General features: G+C 42.3%; 1 protein-coding gene across 1 annotated transcript; it reads left to right on the forward strand.

The window, feature by feature from the left end:
• Positions 1-7,632: 7,632 nt before the first annotated feature.
• LOC149195494 (uncharacterized) lies at positions 7,633-13,529 on the forward strand. The gene is made up of 2 exons (XM_089407934.1): positions 7,633-9,302; positions 9,386-13,529. Exons 1-2 carry the CDS (start codon positions 7,633-7,635, stop codon positions 13,527-13,529), a joined length of 5,814 nt encoding a protein of 1,937 aa, XP_089264060.1.
• Positions 13,530-14,430: the final 901 nt, after the last annotated feature.

Raw genomic sequence — 14,430 nt, forward strand, 5'->3', positions numbered from 1 at the left:
TTCTACACACTAAGACCTTTCCAACAACACAAGAATCATGTGAATCAGAGTTTGTATGCAAATGTAATGCCACTCCAAAGTTGACCTTCCTTTTTTCACCACCATAATTTGAGAGGATGCCCTGTCAGACCCTAATATTCATGTAAAATGGGATAGCTGATGTAAAATAATTTAGAATAGTATATATTGTAACTTTGGTTAAGAGTTGAGATTGTCAAACCTAACCACTAGTATGTTATCGCATTGTGTTATAACTGGGTCACTAGGAGGAAAATGGATTCCATTATTTCGAGTGCACTTGTTTGTTATATGGAATTTATACCTACGGATAAGTACATCTTCCTTAAGTGGGTAGTTATACTTAGAACAACAGAAGGAAAGTGGTTTAACCTTTTCCTACAATAGATAGATGAGATGAAGGAACCTACTTGTGATCTTTCGCTTCCTTTGATCTCCTTTGAATTTCTCCCGTCGCTCCCGCTCGAACTGAATTCGCTTAATTGGTACCTGCCAACATAAACAGAAAACGACAATGATCAAAGCATATGATCTATCTACTATAAACAAATGGAATATACAACTTTTGAACATATATTCATCATAGATATAAACAAGAATATGGGAAAAGGAACAAACAATTTTATTGATTGATAGAAGGAGGAGTTACACCCAATGTGGTTTGATCCCGTGTCACTCATCCAGCTTAGTCCAAACCCTCATCACACCAATAACACATCAATCCAACAACATAACATTACTTGACAATGATTTCAAGTCTCAAACCAACAATATTTCACTACAATATCCAAATTCCAGCCCCCTGATCACTATGATGAGTGGTCAATTTATAGGGAAATGCAAGTGGTTTTGTCATAAATTGAGCATTGAATGGTTTTCCATAATTGGAATTAGTTTCCATGGAGAAAGGGATGAGAGGATAGAGGGTTAATTGATCCATAACCTATCCAAAGTCGAGCTCATAGGATGAGATAAGAGTTGGGCATCCTTCTAGAATGCTCTAGAATCAAGAAATATTCCCAGAATCCTATGTCAATTTCGCTCATTCTCGCCCAACGCAGGTCAAAGTGGGCCTAAGTGCACCACAATGTAGGTCTGAATGGGCCTATCTGCTCTACAACGCAGTGTTGAAAATAGCAACAGGAAATGCTAAAAATAGAAATGCTATAAATAGCATTGCTATAGATAGAATTTCAGGTACCAGTATGGAAATAGCAACAAGGAATGATAAAATAGAAATTCTAAAAATAGCATTGCTATAAATAGAATTTTAGGATATATTCCAATTTTAATTAGTCCCTAAATTAAAATTGAGAATTAAAATTCGAATTTAGTCTCACCAACTGTTTGAAAAATAATTAATTAATTCATCTTGAGTTAATTAGTTGGAGAAAATCAAACATGAAGTCTATGTGAAGACATGCAACAATTATCCCTTTGATTGAGGAAGTTATCCCTTAATTAAGGAGATTAGGATGAGTTGTACTTTGAGTTGTAATTAGTCAGCTTAGTTAACTAAGTTAAGTCCAGTTAGATTAGTTCCAACAGTTTGTGGCACTGATTGTGAGTTCAGTTAGTCAATGCATGCATGCATGCAACTAGTGTACTTCGAATAACTGAATATTCTCTCATAAATAACTCATGCATGTCAATTCAGACAGAGACCAGTTGAGATCAAGGGATGGGACAGTGTACTATCAGTGGCAGGAATATTCCCATAAGGATATCTCTTGCATGCAGAATGAATTCTTTCCTTGAGGATTGTGTAGTTATTTAAGAGGTCAGAGTAGTGTGTGAGGGATTATTACACACAGGTGGCAGCTTGAGGACCCAGGAGAAACTGTGCAAAGAAATAGGAGGCTTGGAGGACTGAAAGAAGGCATATGTGTTGTCTATTCTGTCTATGAGCAGCATTGAGGGATTGTACTGAGAGCTTGATAGCTTGTGAGCTAAAGCTTTATGTAATCCTGAGATATTTCGACTTGTATGATAATACAGATATTGGGGTTTTTAGCTAAGGCTTTCCCCAGAGTATTCTTCTGTGTTCATGTGTGATTGATTTCTCATTCTCTGTTATATGTGTTCTATTTGATCTTGCTCAAAATAAATTAAGATTCCGCAAGTTTGTTTGTAAAAGTAGTTCAAGTATTTTGCTTTAGTATATTGCATTATTTGGTGATATATAGTGGGAAATTCTACATGGTATCAGAGCAAAGGTGATCAAAGCGAAGAACAGTATACAAACAAGGGAGAAGTTCGAAGATTGAAGTCCTTGATTATAGAATTCGAATTCTTATCACATCTCAAATTTCACCAATGGCGTTCAACGGTTTGAGACTCGAGTATGCCCTGGATGGCAGCTCGAATTATATAGCCTGGAAGGAACGCATGGAATAGGTATTAGAGGGAAACAGTTTGAAGGACTTCATTGATCAAGAAGTCCCCAAGCCAGCAGCTGCTAGTGCCCAAGAATTGGCGGAATGGAAGAAATGTGTGGCTAGAGCGAGGAGGATTCTTCTGGAGGGAGTTCGAGACCACATAGTCTCAAGTCTCCATGGGAAGGATACACCGTTTTCAATGTGGAAAAAATTGAAGGATCTATATCAAAACAATAGCGATCAGAGGAAGCTGGTGCTGAAAGACAAGCTTCGGAAAATCAAGTGTGAAAAGGGCGACACGATCTCTACATATCTGAACAAGCTCACCACCTACAGAGATGAGCTTGGAAGTGTAGGAATCACGACAGAAGATGATGAAATGGTGAGTCTTGCTCTCCTCGATCTTCATAAGAGTTGGCATAGCTACTAAGACTCAGTGAATGGAAGAGAGAAATTGCCAAATTGGGAACAACTTTGGTTGGATCTGATGCAGGAGGAGATCAGGAGGAGCACCAGAGATGGTTCTTCATCCAAGGATGATGAAGAAAATCTACCCTTAGCCAGTAAGGCAAGGAAAGGGAAGGAGAAGGATTCTCATCCCAAATCGAGTTCTTCTCATGGTGGGAATAAGATTGACAAATCTAAAGTGCGATGCTTTAATTTTCATGAGGTGGGCCATTATGCAACTAATTGTCCATTGAAGAAATCCAAGAAGGGATCCTCGGAAGGATTTGAAAGTGAGGCATTGGCCTCTCAGTTCAAATTGGATTTTACCCTCATCGCATGCATGGTTTCATTGATGATGGGTTGTGGTTGGTTTCTTGACAATGGAGCCTCATTCCACATGACCGGCGATAAGAGTTTGTTCAGTACCTTGGAGGAGAAAGACCTCCAGATGCACATAGAGATGGGTAATGATGAAAAGTATAGTGTTTTAGGAGTGGGCACGATTGCTTTTCAGAGGGAGCATGGAGCTTGCATCACCTTGACAGATGTGAAGTATGTGCCAGGACTGAAGAAGAACTTGGTATCGATCGCGATGTTGGAGGACAAAGGATATGATGTAGTCTTCAGTAAGGGAAAGGTTTTCCTTAGACACATCACCACGAGACAAGTGAAGTAGATCGGTTCACGAGGCAAGAACCTGTATGATCTTGAGCTTCAAGATGCATGTAAAGCCTTGAGGAGCAAGGAAACTGTTGGAGACTTCGTGGTTGAGAGGGAGAGTACATTACCTCTCAACATGTAGCGCAAAAAGAAGTCTCATACAATTGTGGAGGAGCCACAATTGGTGAAGCAACTTTAGGAGGTTGTGGAGCAGCCACAACTGGAGAAGCAGAGAGGAGACCGAGTGGAGGCATCCATTCATGCAGAGACCTCCAGTAGGGGGAAATTTCGAGCCAAGTGGGTAGAGGGATCACATGCATCCATACCTCTGGGTGTGAGGTGGGGCGATGTGAAGTGATAGTCCCATGAAGGCTAAAATAGGGATAGGATCCTTGAGGTACCCAACCTATTTGATTAGACCTTGCTATGGGAGCCCCGACGAGGAGTAGCAGGACTGGCTAAGTGGGTAGAGATAGATGCAGATGGAGTGGCAGAGGAAGCTTCAACATTAGAAGGTGTTTCTAGCCCAATAGGGAGGTCAGTTGGGAGATCAGTTACTTACTTTTCAGTAACTGAGTTGTAGTGCAGCAGTGCGCAGAACGATGCAACATGATGAGAGGAGATGTAGTGCAGATGCAGTGTTGGGAGATAGGACTAGCAGCATCATGGATGCAGCAGGAGGAATTAGTGTGATTGATGTAGTCAGAGATCAAAGTGACAAAGGCTAGAGCAATCAGATACTGAAGAGCACAAAGGTGCAGAGTTTTTAGTCGACAGAGGCAATAGCAATTAGAGACTTTGATGACAGAGGCATCATTCTGATTCAGGTTGGATATTTTTTTTTTCTGGAGTTGCTAGAGCAACAACACTTGAGAGAAGTGTTGCATGTAGAACATTCCAAAGGTTCAGGATCAGGTTCGAGTTTAATGACTTTCTTGTTGAGAGGGAGTGTTGAAAATAGCAACAAGAAATGCTAAAAATAGATAGAATTTTAGGTACCAATGTGGAAATGAAAACAAGGAATGATAAAATAGAAATGCTAAAAATAACGTTGCTGTAAATAGCATTTCAGGATATATTCCAATTTTAATTATTCCCTGAATTAAAATTCGAATTTAGTCTCACTAGCTGTTTGAAAATTAATTAATTAATTCATCTTGAGTTAATTAGTTGGAGAAAATCAAACATGAAGTCTATGTGAAGACATGCAACAATTATTCCTTTGATTGAGGAAGTTATCCCTTAATTAAGGAGATCAAGATGAGTTGTACTTTGATTTGTAATTAGTTAGCTCAGTTAACCGAGTTAAGTCTAGTTAGATTATTTCCAACAGTTTGTGGAACTGATTGTGAGTTCAATTAGTCAATGCATGCATGCATGCAACTAGTGTACTTCAGATAACTGAATATTCTCTCATAAATAACTCATGTATGTTAGTTCAGACAGACTCAGTTGAGATCAAAGGATGGGACAGTGTACTATCAGTTGCAGGAATATTCCCATGAGGATATCTCTTGCATGCAGAAGGAATTCTTTCCTTGAGGATTGTGTAGTTATTTCAGATGTCAGAGTAGTGTGTGAGGGATTATTACACACAGGTGGCAGCTTGAGGACCCATGAGAAACTGCACAAGGAAATAGGAGGCTTGGAGGATTGAAGGAAGGCATATGTGTTGTCTATTTTGTCTATGAGCAACATTAAGGGATTGTACTAAGAGTTGGATAGCTTGTGAGCTAAAGCTTTGTGTAGTCCGGAGATATTTCCACTTGTATGATAATACAGATATTGGGGTTTTTAGTTGAGGCTTTCCCCAAAGTATTCTTTTGTGTTCATGTGTGATTGATTTCTCATTCTCTATTATATGTGTTCTATTTGATCTTTCTCAAAATCGATTAAGCTTCCGTAAGTTTGTTTGTAGAAGTAGATCAAGTATTTTGCTTTAGTATATTGCATTATCTAGTGATCTACAGTGGGAAATTATACACGCAGTTTCCCCTAACCAAGGCTGTGTTGGTGTCCCAAGGAGGTATTCCAGTGTGGTTTCAAGCTAGGAAACTTTCATGGATGAAAGCATTCAATTTGATGACTTGTCTAGGGCATGTAGCAACTGAATTAGGGTTTGATGAACCCTAATTGTACTGATCTGATCGTCGGGAGTGATGTGCCCAAATAGACTTGTAACATTGTTCCATATTTGAACATAAAGAGTCGATAAGGATAGGAGATAGAGCGCACAAAGAGGATTTGTGCATTGTAGCATCTCATAGCCATACTTCTTTGTACTCGTGAGCATATTTCCATTCAGAGAAAGAGAGCATAGAAACCTCAGCTTCCAGTTGGGTTTTTCTCCCAAAAGGGTTTCCTAGAGCATATCTTGTGTCAAATGTGTGTGAGAGATTTTATTTTTTCTTTCTCTATTTTCTGCACAATTTTCATTCATATACATGCACTATTAACAATAAATCTATAAATCCAAAAAAATAATAAAATTGTAATAGTGTAGAATTTCCATGTTTTAAATATAATATTATCAGATCTGTTGTGATGAACTATCTAGTGGAATATCCATGGAAGTTTATGGATCAACATTAAACAAACCTAGAGAGATAGAGTGGATCAAAATTGAGCTTCATTCCGCAAGGGCCAACAGGTTGGCTTCATTAAGATGAGTATTATGGAGTTGAAGACAATGATATTCCAAAACAAAAAAGTAATATCTAGAAGAAAGAAGAAAGAAAGAATGTGGAGACAAGAAAGTAATGTTGTTGTTTGCTCAATACAATTCAATTTGTATTCTTGGATTTCCCCTTATATGTATAATGTTCCCCTCCCCCTTCTTGTTTCCTCCATTCATACCAATGGAAAGAGGAGATTAAATTCTCCATAATTGGATATCAATATTCATGGTTGAGTCAACTAGGCTCAAATTGCAGACGAATATATAGTTAAGTGGTCGTTTCCTGAGTTTAACTGAAGTATCTTTGAGTTGTCATGAAATGAAAATATCCTTGAACACAATTTTAGTTAATTCAACTTGGGTAAAAATCTTAGGGTAGTTTTCCTCAATCAAATTTTAGTAAACTCAACTTGGTACAATTTTAGGAGTTCAAGTTATAGAGGGAAAAACATTCTTTCTTATTAAGGGTTGACTGAAACAAAGAGGGAAAGTGGGAATGAGAAAGGCTAAAAGGTCGAGGGAAAACCAAAACACACTAAGAGAGAAAAATATGGTTGGAGGAAAATCAATTTCCTTTATTGCCATGTCACATCCATGTAATTTTCCACATCACTGATGTCTCATTTGTAATATTTTCACTTGTCCAATCCACGAGCTACAATGTGTCACCCCCCAAACTGATACATCACCTTGCTATAAATCGACATGCCAAAAATAACATTCTCCCTAAAAAAACGAAAATATAGAAATTGTCACAAATAAAGGAACCTTGTCATATATAGTATGTTTAAATATAGCCATTGCTAAAAATAGAAATATGACCGCATGTCCACAATATTATACTCATTAGATTCAAAATATAATAGGGACCACAAATATGTTGTCAACACTACCATGCCAATACTTCTAAAAATAGAAATGCCTCGAATTTTGTCAAAACCACCCTCATCAAACTCAAAACTCGGTGAGAAGTCCAAATATGTAATCATGTTTGATGTGTAACCACTACTAAAAATATAAAGTTCTTAGAATCTCATGAAGCCATACTCATTGGATTTGTCTTTTTGTAAGGATTCTAAATCCATGATAAAAAATGACATGCAACCACTGCTAAAAATAGGAAGTGCTTGTATGTGGCCCATAAGTAGCTAATCAGACTCAGAATCTTGCAAGGATAATTAATATATCATTATCTTTGACATGTGAGTCTCTCTATATCTCTTTCATATATATATATATATATATAGGGTTGATTCTTCGAGGATGGATCGCTCGCGAAAAGGACAGGGTTAGGGTTTTCTCGCGCATCTCCTGCGGTTCGTAGGGGCTAGGTTCGACAGCCCTCCTCGTCTAGGTCACAACCGCTGCGGTCACGGCTCAGGAACATTACAGCTGCAGCTCCACCATCGGTTTCCTCACCTGTCATTTTCGGTCGCCGACAAAGAGTCAGTTATGGATGACTTGGAGCATGAAGCGGTGGATTACTCGGCGGATCCCTCGCCGGACAAAGCTATCTTTGGGAAACCTAGTTTTGCCTCTCGCTCACAGTTCACGCCTTCCACATCTTCAACTGTTCCAGCGCGCCCTCCATACCCGTCCTCCGTCTCGACAGCAGCTTATCAAACCATCCCATCCTCTGCAGAAGCATTTCCTATTGAATCTCCGCCATTTGAGGTCCCTCCGCTCTCGCCGGGCTCTCTGCAATTCTTGGCCTCACATACACCCCCCTCGCCCTCGTTTGATCCACAGGCCCCGCCCCTCCTATCGGTGCCTTTCCCCCCGCCGGCAGCTACTCCTGCATCACATCCCTCTGTCTCGGGAGTCCGCCCTTCTGGATGCTTTGAGACTCCTGCGGTCGTTATTCACCCCACAATCCCCCCATCCCGGGAAGGCATTACAAATCCCCTGGTGGATCATCCGTCGGCCCCCCGTTCCGGAAAAAAGAAGGCAAAGTGTGTCAGGTCTACGGCAAGGGACATCTCCATCAAATTCGACGAATCGAGGCCTCTCGGTGATTATATGGACATTGCGAACACCGTGTTGGTAGGGCACGTCAGGGGTAGGACATATTCGAGGCAGAGGCTCAATCTATGGGTAAAGGAGATCTGGGGCGGAGTGCTTTTCGACCTACCAGAGGTCCATGTCCTCCCCAGAGGATGGTTCTCCCTTAAATTTTCCAAGGAAAGTCAGACTAACCTTGTTTTGGGCCGATACTGGCATATTGAAATGGCCCCGGTCCTCCTCAAGCGCTGGAATCCCCTCTTCGATCCAGAGCGGGAGCAGCTCGGTGCCGGACCAATCTGGGTTCGACTCCCAGGTCTACCAATACCATTCTGGGATGAAGAAGTTTTCATTAGGATTGGCAATGCCCTGGGGACTTATCTGGACTACGATCGCACATATGTGGAATCTGGGAATCGAACACTTGCACGGATCTTGGTTCATCTGGACACACGAGAAGGACTCGAGGAACAGATCACGCTTCAGTGGGGAAGGTGTATCAGAGTGCAGTTGTTGGACTATGAAGGAGTCCCCTTCCGCTGCAGACGATGCCATAAAGTGGGGCACCTTGCGAAGGACTGCCCACTCAACAAGAAAGCAGAAGACACACCGAAAGGCACCCCGGCATCTACCAGGACGGCATCCCCCAACATTTCTCGCCCTCCCTCTGCGGGCCCGCCCCCTTCGGCTTCATCTCCCGCGGTCGATACAGGACTCCGGCGACCCTCGCCTCCAAAAACCAGGGCTCGCTCGGCGGCAGAAGCGGGTATGATCTCAGGTTCTCTTACCCCATCTTTGCTTTCTTCGTTTGATGTTAATCATGTCATTGGTCCCTCTACACAAACCTCCATGATTCACTGCACTTTATCATCATCTCCACTTACCTGCAACACTGATCCCATTATTTCCACAACATCCCCTGAGGCTTGCTCCTCCCCGCGCCCGTCCTCCCCACCTCATCCATATTTTCTCCGGTCTAGGAATCCTGCCAAAGAGCCATCAGCCGGACATTCTGGTCTGGGCATTGTTATTCCTGAGGGGGTTTCATTGAATACCAGAGGGAGAAAATCCCATCTATCAAAGGCCATTAAACAAGCTGGGGCAGAGGTGGTATCTGGCCGGCAATCGACCATTGACGGGGTCCTTAGAGCAGGACACACCCCGAGAGGTGTTCCCCCATGAAGTGCCTATCCTTTAACTGCAGAGGACTGGCTAGTTCCTCCAAAAAACTAGCCATGAAGCGGCTCATTGAAACTGAGCCTATTGACATTATCATGCTACAAGAGACTCTCTGCTCAGCAGATCAGATTACTCGAGCCATGCAAGCCACGGCCCCTGGATGGAGCTTTTATGCCAATGATGCTGTGGGACGATCTGGGGGTCTAGCCATTGGAATTAACCCTCGCTCCATTAAAATGAATTCGACCTGGGGGGGTGCAGGGTTCATTGGTTTGGATTTTTTCTCTGCTGAACTCGGCATGGATCTCAGAGTTGTCAATATATATGCTCCCTGCTCCCAGAGAGAATCGTTCTGGCAGCATATTCTACATCTCCCCTTGATGAATGAAGACCATGTTATTATTGGAGGAGACCTCAATTTCTCTCTGGGTTTCAGGGAGTCATGGGGCTCAGAAGCTCAAATCGACCCTATTACTGATTATATGACCAATCTGCTGGAGCAATCAAATTTCTCGGATATACCAATGCAGCGTCTCCTTCCTACTTGGCGGAATCGACGGGTTGGGGATGCTGCACTTGCACGCAGACTTGACAGATTTCTTCTAAAGGGGACTCTTCTACAGCGCCTGCATCTCTTCAGACAATGGGTTGGCTCGGGGGGGTTATCGGACCACAATCCTATATACCTGGAGATTCAGGGTCCCTCCAAGAAACCAAAGGCACCCTTCAAATTCAATCACATTTGGCTGAAGGATCCATCATATATCAAGCTGATAAAGGAATACTGGATCGCACACCCTATCAATGACTCTGAATCTCTCGCCAAAGGGTTCTGCAGGAACCTCTCAGAAATAAAACATATTTCTATTAAGTGGGCAAAGGAGAAATTGGAACGTGAATCAGCACAGCTCTCCCAAATTGAAGCTGATTTATGTTCACTCACCGATGACAGAGGATTGGGGTTCATCTCAGCTGCAGACAAATGCAGGCTTATTGACCTTGAGAATCAAAAAGCTAAGATCCTCAAAGAGAGAGAGGAATCCATTAGATTAAGGAGCCGAGCTTTATGGATACAAGCTGGGGATGACAACACAAAGTTTTTTCATAACTTTGCAAAGTGCAGGAAAGTATCTAATACAATCTGGAAGCTCCCCTCCCCGGATGGCGACTTCGCAGATAATTTTAACAAGCTCGCTCACCTGGGCACCACCCATTTCAGGAATCTCTACAAGAGCCCACGGGAAGCCAACCTACTTGATATCATTAATGTGGCTAACCACTTCCCGAGATTCGTGGAGGAAGATGATGTGGAGGCTTTAACTGACCCGGTATCAGCTGAGGAACTCGAAGGAGTGCTGAAATGGTTCAAAAAAGACAAAAGCCCTGGCCCGGATGGTTGGACCATTGAATTTTACTCAGCCTTCTTCGATGTATTGGGACAGGATCTGCTGCGGGTGGTCGAGGAGAGCCGGACTACAGGATCCATATATCATGCTATCAATTCTACTTTCATTGCTCTCATTCCCAAATCAGACTCCCCGGCATCCTTTGATGACTACAGGCCCATCTCTTTGTGTAACTGCCTCTATAAAATCATCTCTAAGACCATTGCAAACCGTCTTAGACCTATCCTCTCCCGATCCATTGCCCCGCAGCAATTTGCATTTCTAGAATCTAGGCAGATCCACGAGGCCATTGGACTCGCTCAAGAAGCCCTACACTCCATCTGGTCGAAGAACCTAAAAGCCATCCTCCTCAAAATCGACCTTTCCAAAGCCTTCGACCGAGTCAGCTGGCTCTATCTAAAAATGATCCTCATTCATCTGGGGTTCCCTCACGCCTTCATCACTTGGATCATGGCCTGCATAACCTCACCTTCCTTCAGTATCCTCATTAATGGCTCGGCCTCTACATTTTTCCACTCTGAAAGGGGTTTGAGGCAGGGGTGCCCCCTATCGCCCCTTCTCTTCCTCTTGGTCATGGAAGGTCTCAGCCGCCTCATGGATTCTGCTAAGCGGGATGGAGACATTGGGGGTCTTCGCATAACCGACCTATGCTATCTTACTCATCTACTTTTTGTGGATGATGTCCTTATACTTCTAGATGGCAGTGTACGAGACTCTCGGACCTTCTCAAAGATCCTGCAACGTTTTTCTGCAGCTACTGGTATGCTGCCAAATCAGATGAAATCAACCATCACCTGCGCTCGCACATCTGTTCAGGAGACCCGGACAGCCCTACAGACATTCCCCTACTCGGTCCACCCTCTGGATAGAGGTCTCAAATACCTGGGGTTCAATCTGAAGCCAACTTGCCAAAGGATAGCTGATTGGGTCTGGTTGGTTGCCAAATTGGAAAAAAGACTCACTGGTTGGAGCTACAGATATCTCTCTAGGGCTGGCAGATTGGTGCTCATTAAATCTGTGCTAGAGGCTACCCCGGTATTCTGGATGGCACTAGCCTGGATACCGAGGAATATCCTGGGGCGGTTACAGCAGCTGTGCAATCGATACCTCTGGAATGGGAGTCAGGACAAAAGAATCTTTGCATGGATCAGCTGGAAGAAAATCTCTCTGCCCAAAAAATGGGGAGGATGGGGGCTCAAAGACCTTCCTGACTTCGCCAAGGCACTGGCTGCCAAGATGGGTTGGACTCTACTTACTAGCCAAAACCTTTGGACACAGGTAACCTATTATAAATACATATGGCCCCAAAATATTCTGGATTGGGCCCGACTACCAACTTGGTCATCAAAGGGATGTTCATCGGTCTGGAAGGCCTTGATACATTCCCTTCCCCTCATTCGAGACAATCTAGCTTGGCGAATAAATGATGGTTTGACGGGCAGGATTGGCTTGGACCCATGGATCAACAGTGGGGGTAGACACATCCTAAATCGGGATCTTATTACTCATCTTCAGGCCCGGGACATCCGGCATTTCGCACAGATCGCCGATCAGCATCGCTCTGATATCTTCACCCAAGCTTGGAAATCTGCCCAGCAGCTGGATCTCCCTCTTCAATGGCATCAGGAATGGGATCACTATACTGAGGCATTATCAGAATCACACATTCGAATCAAACAAGGTCCGGACGAACTTATTTGGTGCATTGCGGATCATGGTATATATGCTCCAAAATTTGGATACAAAGCACTCATATCTCACAGAATACCTGATCCGATTCATTCATGGTGGCAAACCATTTGGAAGCTCAAGGCTCCACCCCGCTCCAAACTTTTCTTTTGGTGCGCCCTCAATGGTATTGTTCCCACAGGTGATCATCTTACCCGCAGAGCCATCTACGGCCCATCATGGTGTACTTTCTGTAAAAATGCATCAGAAAACTTGGATCATATTTTCCTCCTCTGCCCTGTTATCCACAATCTATGGAGCAACATCTGCAACCAGTTGGGCATAGCTGGCAATTGGACTGGGAACGATATACCGAGCGCATGGGATGCTTGGTCACACAGTCATCCGGGCACAAAACTTCAAAACCTTCCCCCTGTGGCTACATGGCATATCTGGCTCGCACGGAATCGGGCTATCTTTGAAGATCGATTGATATCATGGAGCCGGGTAGAAGTCACCATCATCGCTGCTTATCATGAGCTACCTGATCCACCTCCTCCTAGACCCAGAACCATACAGCCCATGCCCAACATCGACAGAACCACCCCGTGGGCTTTCTTCGACGGAGCAGCAAACCAAGCCGGGTGTGGAGGGGGCTTTGTTCTGCATATAAACGAACACCATCGATACCTTGCAAAAATGGGTTTCGGAAATGGATCAAATAACTATGCTGAGCTTTCTGCTATCCGCAATCTACTTCACTTTGCATTATCGCATCAACACACAAAGATCAATATATTTGGGGATTCAATGGTGGTCGTTAACTGGATTAACAATGTCACTACTTGTCATACACACACACTCAACAATATATTACTTGATGCACTCACTCTCAAAGCAGCTTTTAATCATTTCTCTTGTTTACACATTTACAGAGAACATAACAGCGAGGCTGACAAATTATCCAAAGAGGCCTCGACACTTCCCAGAGGCGAATGGCTAATAGTGGAGCAGAATGGAACAGAAGAGCACCAATTTTACCACAGGCCATACATAGATCAGAGAGAACAGAGGGACAATAGTCCCGATAGCTGACAGTTAATGGAGACTATTTTGATATGATGAAATGTATAGAACAATGGCTATATTGTTTATAAAACAGAATCCTTTTTTGGATAGCGAATAGGCTGAACAGCCAGATGAATGTACTCAGCACAATTTTGCAACTACCCTCTGAACAACACCTTGATGAGGTGAATTTTGTATGAACAATACAGTAATGCCATGGCATCTACTATATGTAATTTTCTAATATTAATGAAAATTACTGATTTTTCCAGTGGAATATATATATATATATATATATATATATATATATATATATATATATATATATATATATATATATAAAATGACATGCAACCACTGCTAAAAATAGGAAGTGCTTGTATGTGGCCCATAAGTAGCTAATCAGACTCAGAATCTTGCAAGGATAATTAATATATCATTATCTTTGACATGTGAGTCTCTCTATATCTCTTTCATATATATATATATATATCTATCTATCTATATATATATATATATATATATATATATATATATATATATATAGATAAAAAGATAGATAGATTTGTGTGTATTTCAGGTGCTTCCCATTTATGGGAAACCCCTTATGATCTTCATCTGAGTTGGCCAATTGAAAGGTGTTAGAATCCACTCTTGCATCAATGCAGTATGGGCCTCACCATAGACTTTCAAACTTATTGTGATCTCCCAGTTTCTCATTTCTCTATCCCTTGATAGAACTATATCTCTAGCTTGAAATGCTTCCCTTTTTTCTTTCTTGTCAAACACCCTTTTTACCCAAGCTTGATATCTTGTAAATCAAGTGTATGTTATTTAATGTTAATTTTCCATTACCGGATCTGATTTAAATTCCTAGTAATTTGTCTTATGCCTATAAATTTATTATTAAAGGTTACGTATGTGGGAG

The sequence above is a fragment of the Pinus tabuliformis genome, chromosome 2_2 (genome assembly GCF_031772625.1).
Source record: "Pinus tabuliformis cultivar Carrire ecotype Pingquan chromosome 2_2, CPIR1, whole genome shotgun sequence".
NCBI lineage: Eukaryota > Viridiplantae > Streptophyta > Pinopsida > Pinales > Pinaceae > Pinus > Pinus tabuliformis.

Coding starts and splice junctions, on each gene's coding strand:
- LOC149195494 (XM_089407934.1), top strand. CDS start 7,633: ATGGATGACTTGGAGCATGAAGCGGTGGATTACTCGGCGGATCCCTCG. Junction 9,303..9,385: donor GCAGAGGTGGTATCTGGCCG/GCAATCGACCAT, acceptor CTTTAACTGCAG/AGGACTGGCTAGTTCCTCCA.